We start from the raw sequence: 5,183 nt of genomic DNA, 5'->3' as shown, positions 1-5,183 counted from the left end.
AAGTTAAAACTAGCACGACGCGGTACTTTATTACTTTGTGTAAGAAAAAAATATATAATGCATGGCTGCCCAACTGCATGACTTGGGTCTTACCTCAATTCCTCATTCATAAACCACGTCCTAAAGTTGCTTCTTGGTCCAAAATAAGTTGTAAATGGAATATTTTACTTGTTGGTCCAAATTATTAACGTATACTTCATGTTCAATTGACTAATATATATGCCCAAGAAAAATGGGTCTGCTTTCACACTAATTCAGATCACATGCATGACATGTAACATACTAGACACGGTTATTAACAGTCTATAAATAGCATCCAATCCATGAGCCTTCTGCAACATTCATCCCTACACCTTAATTGCTTGATTTCACCATCTAGTAGTACTCATGGCAGCTAAAAGATCTCCCCTCTTCTCCTTGATCACTCTAGGCCTCCTCCTTGCCCTCATTCCTTTCCTTTCTCATGCAACAACTCCACCTCACTCTTTGGACCAAAAAACATCACCCTTTGGATTTCTCAAGCATCTTCAAGGATGCCACAAGGGTGAGAAGCTCGAAGGTATCCATGACCTCAAAATGTATCTTGAAAACTTTGGTTATTATCACAAAACCAAAAACAACACCCACGCCAATGATGATGATTTTGATGAACTCTTAGAATCTGCCGTCAAAACATACCAGCAAAATTATCATCTAAAGGCCACTGGGACTTTGGATGCTGAAACGGTATCAAAGATGATGATGCCTCGTTGTGGCGTAGCAGATATCATCAATGGTACAAACTCGATGCAATCGGGCAAGAAGAAGCATCACCACCACAAGGGCTCATTTCATACCGTCTCTCATTATAGTTTCATGTCTCCAAGTGCTCCAAAGTGGCCATCCTCAAAGTATCATCTCACATATGGGTTTCTCCCAGGAACCCCAACTCGAGCCATGAGTCCTGTAGCACAAGCGTTTCGAACATGGGCAGGAAACACCCACTTCACCTTCTCGCAGGCTCAAGCCCTGTCAAACGCAGATATCACTATTGGTTTTGGAAGAAGGAATCATGGAGATAGGTTTCCTTTTGATGGAACTGGTGGAACCCTTGCTCATGCATTTGCACCAACAGATGGAAGATTCCATTATGATGCAGATGAGCCCTGGAGCGTGGGTGCTACTCCGGGTGCATTTGACTTGGAGACAATTGCTTTGCATGAAATTGGGCACCTTCTTGGACTCGGGCATAGCTCAGTTCAAGGAGCAATCATGGAACCCAGTATCTCTCAAGGAGTGACTAAAGGCTTGCATGCAGATGATATTGCAGGAATTAAAGCATTATATAATGTTTGAGAAATGCCTAAGAATTTAAGGGGAGTAGATTATTATAGAATAAAGCATTTGTTGCTTATAAAATAAACTGTGATGATGATCGAAGTAGGCCATATTGTTTTGGCAAGGAGAGGGATATAGTTTAATATATCAGCTGTTAAGATTTATGTCTTAAAGCATTAGATTGAATTTTCACTTTATTAATAAAGTCAAATTTTGATAATCGTGAATATCTTGTTAATTTGGGCAATTATAACTCCTAAGATGAATTGATGTGCTCAGTTATAATGTATGCTAATTAGGTGCATTTTATTTTCTTACTTGCATGATGGTTTAGTTGAAAATTAATGAGTTGGTATGGTTGAGGACAATTGTCAAATTTTCATGGATCTTGCCTCATGAGTACGCCTTGTTATAGATTTTCGGATGATAGAAAGAGTACTAAATGCTCATTTTCCATAGAGTCAAAAAAAAAAAAAATGCTAGCTGATTTTCCATAAAAATAAAAAATCAGATCAGCACCAGTACCTTTGAGGTTATGGAAGCCTTTGAGCCTGTGATAATCATCTCCCTTTTGATATCCCAAAAAGTTCCTTGTGAACTAAAAAGGGTGATGTTCTTTTTTAGTTGTGTGAGGATTGAGATCATCATGAGGCTGCCGAGGACGAGACTTAAAGGAGAAAAGGGAAATTAGATGCTAGAAATATTATGAAATGCCTAGAATTTAACGAGATGCAAGAAAAAAAAAAAAATTAAACTGGAAAACTAATAATGAGAAACACAAAATAATAAGTTAATAACAAATCTAAAAGGAAAAAAAAAATTGATTAAAAAAATTTGTAGGATAAGATTTTTAACAGTGCACTAATATTTTGATAGGGTCAAATAAATTCGGTCGTTTGTATCAAATTTTGATAGGGTTCAAACAGATTCTTGGGCATTCGAATATAAAATGCTTCATTCGAATGGTTCTTTGTGAAGAAAATGCTTCGTCCCAAAAACAAAATCTCATTCGAATGCTTTCAAGCGATTCCATCCGATTTCGTCCCAAAAAAGCTTTTGAGACAGGCCTTTTGGAAAAAATTAGAGACAAAAAATTTTCATCTCTAATAACCTTTTGGGACAAAATTGTGGTTTTTTGGGATAACAAATTTCGTTCCAAAAATCTCATTCTCTTGTAGTGAGTTGAAGATTTAAAATTGAAAAGTGTTTGTATTTGTGGTTTTTGAATATTAAGATGAGATAGGGTGAGATGAGATGAAATGGGAGCTTTCATTATCCAAATCAGGCCTTATTCTATAATGATCATCTATTCCCATTACTGATTGAGATGACCCCAAGTACCTTGACATTTTTCAAACATTATACAGGGCTTTAATACCTGCAATATCATCTTGGTCACTCCCATAGAGATAGTAGATGATTGCTCCTGGAACTTAGCCATCATGCCCAAGTCCAAGAAGGTGACCAATTTCATGCAAGGCAACCGTCTCTAGTCAAATGCACACTTGGGGTTTGCACGCATACTCCATGGCTCATCTGTTAGACTAAATATGATTCTATAATGCGGAATAACACTTTAGAAACAAGAATCAACAAGTTTTTAATGCCAAAAAAATACCTCCAGCCATTGATGTTTTTCACTGCCTTTTGCTGCATTTTCTCAGATGTTTGGCACTTCCAAACTCTACTTTACTCTATTTAGATGGTGTAAGACTGAAGGGAATTGAGTGAGTGAGTCTAGGGACCAAACATTGTATTTATAGCCGAAGCCTCCATCAAGCTTCGGTGCAACATGTCCCACGTGATCAGATTTTCATGGGATCAGTTTCTACGTTCCATGAACGTGATTAATTAATTAGAGTGGACCACTTCAAGGCTCCTCAGATAGAGGAAGCAAGTGATTCGTTCTCACGAACCGTTTTCGTGAGAAACGGTCAACATCATCTTCATCGTAATGGAATCTACCATCTGTTGGGGCAAACGTATGAGCCAGGGTTCCTCCAACTGCATCGAAAGGATTCCTGTCTCCATCATGTTCTCTTCTACCAAAACTAATAGTGATATCTGCTTTTCTAAGGCCTGGAGCTTCCGAGAACGTGAAGTGAGTGTTTGATGCCCATTTTCGGAAAGCTTGTGCAACAGAATTCCTGGCTTGAGTTGGGTGCCAAGCAGAAATCCATAGGTGAGATGATACTTCAAGGCTGGCCACTTTGGAGCGCCTTGAGAGAAGAAAGTATAGTGAGAGACGGTATGAAATGAGCCATGGTGATTTTGATGCATCTTCTTGCCTGATTGCATCCCATTTGTACCATTCATGATATCGGCCACGCCACAATGAGGCATCATCATCTTTGGTACTGTTTCAGCATCTAAAGTCCTAGTGGCCTTAAGATGGTAATTTTTTTGGTAAGTTTTGATAGCAGATTCTAATAATTCTTCATTGAAATCATTATCGTTGACATGGATGTTGTTTCTTATTTGGTGATAATAACCAAAATGTTCAAGACACAATTTGAGGTCGTGAATGCCTTTGACCTTGTCACCCTTGTGACATCCCTGAAGGTGTTTGAGAAACTCAAACGGTGATGTTTTCTGGTTATCCGAGTCGAGTAGAGTTTTGCTTGAGAAAGGAGGAGAATGAGGCTAAGGAGGAGGACACGAGTGATCAAGGAGAAGAGGGAAAAAGCTTTTGAAGCCATGACTACTAATAACAATTGAAATCAAGAAATTCAGCTATTGATCAATGTTGCAAATTAAAAGGCTAGTGCATTTTCTGAAAGTAATGGGCAGTTTAATGTTAAGAGTGTTGTTCAGAGTTTCAACCAAGAATGTGATGGAAGGGGAGTGCTCAAGGACAATGTTATTGCAGAAGGTTTGGAAAAGAATCTGATAGATGCAGCTTCCTTCTGAGATTAAGATATTTGCTTGGAAAGCTTGTAAAGAGTTTTTACCTTCAAAACACAATCTGAAAAAGAGGCAAGTATTGAATGATGAGATATGTCAATTTTGTGGGGGTTGAGATTGAGGATGTGGCACATGCACTTTTTTCTGCTCTTCTATAAAAGAATGATGGGATAAAAAATTTTCTAATGCTATAGCAGATAAGTCAGATAGCCTTTACAGTGATATTGCAATCAATATAAGTGAGATGGAAGGAAGGAGGATTTAGAGTTGTTCTTTCTGATCTCATGGAGCTGCTGGTACAGAAGGAATATTATGACTTTTGAGAAGAAGTGCTTGGATCCTAAAGAAGCTGTGGGACATGCTATGGCAGTGCAGAAGGCTTTTAAAGAAGTGAAAGGGAAACCTTTAACTGCAGTAAGGCACCATTGCAGATGAGAACATCCACCTCGAGGAGTTTTTAAATTAAATGTAGATGGGGCCATGTTTCCATCATGTTCTAGTGCAGGAATTGGGGCTATTCTAAGAGATTGTAGGGGAGAGGTGCTAATGTCAGCTACTAAGAGAGAACATGAAGTTAGTGAGGCTGCAAGGATCGAAATGTTTGTTGGCTATCTTCAGGGGTCTTCAATTATGTGTTCATTTGGGGATTACCAACCTTATCATTGAAAGTGATTCCTTGATCATGGTAAAGGAGTTGCAAAAGACTGACCTATATATGCATGTCCATGGTAGGCAATGTTATCAAGGACGCAAAGGAGCTGATGGCAAGATTCAACAGTTATGAAATTAGACATGTTGGTAGAATTTGTAATGAAGCAGCACATAAGCTTGCAAGGCTAGCTGTTAATGATATTAGCTTGTGGTGGGGATCTTTAATTCCCTGATGTAATTTCTCAAGTCCTTTGGATTGAGAGACATTTGGAAGCTTGTTGTTTTGTTAATGAAGTATGTTTCCTAAAAAA

General features: G+C 38.4%; 1 protein-coding gene and 1 pseudogene across 1 annotated transcript; one reads left to right on the top strand and one right to left on the bottom strand.

Annotated features, from left to right (window-relative positions):
* Nucleotides 1-352: 352 nt before the first annotated feature.
* On the top strand, nt 353-1,350 carry LOC121247896 (metalloendoproteinase 3-MMP-like). The gene has a single exon (XM_041146362.1). It carries the CDS (start codon nt 388-390, stop codon nt 1,333-1,335), a length of 948 nt encoding a protein of 315 aa, XP_041002296.1. The 5' UTR covers nt 353-387; the 3' UTR covers nt 1,336-1,350.
* A 1,400-nt stretch (nt 1,351-2,750) lies between these two features.
* Nucleotides 2,751-4,016, bottom strand: LOC121247423 (annotated as a pseudogene).
* Between the last annotated feature and the right edge of the window lie 1,167 nt (nt 4,017-5,183).

Source organism: Juglans microcarpa x Juglans regia, chromosome 1S, assembly GCF_004785595.1.
Source record: "Juglans microcarpa x Juglans regia isolate MS1-56 chromosome 1S, Jm3101_v1.0, whole genome shotgun sequence".
Lineage (NCBI taxonomy): Eukaryota > Viridiplantae > Streptophyta > Magnoliopsida > Fagales > Juglandaceae > Juglans > Juglans microcarpa x Juglans regia.
The sequence above is the reverse complement of the archived record's forward strand: the minus strand, read 5'-3'. Positions and strand labels throughout refer to the sequence as shown.

What these genes read in the sequence shown, in the direction of transcription:
- LOC121247896 (XM_041146362.1), top strand. Translation starts at nt 388, where the DNA reads ATGGCAGCTAAAAGATCTCCCCTCTTCTCCTTGATCACTCTAGGCCTC.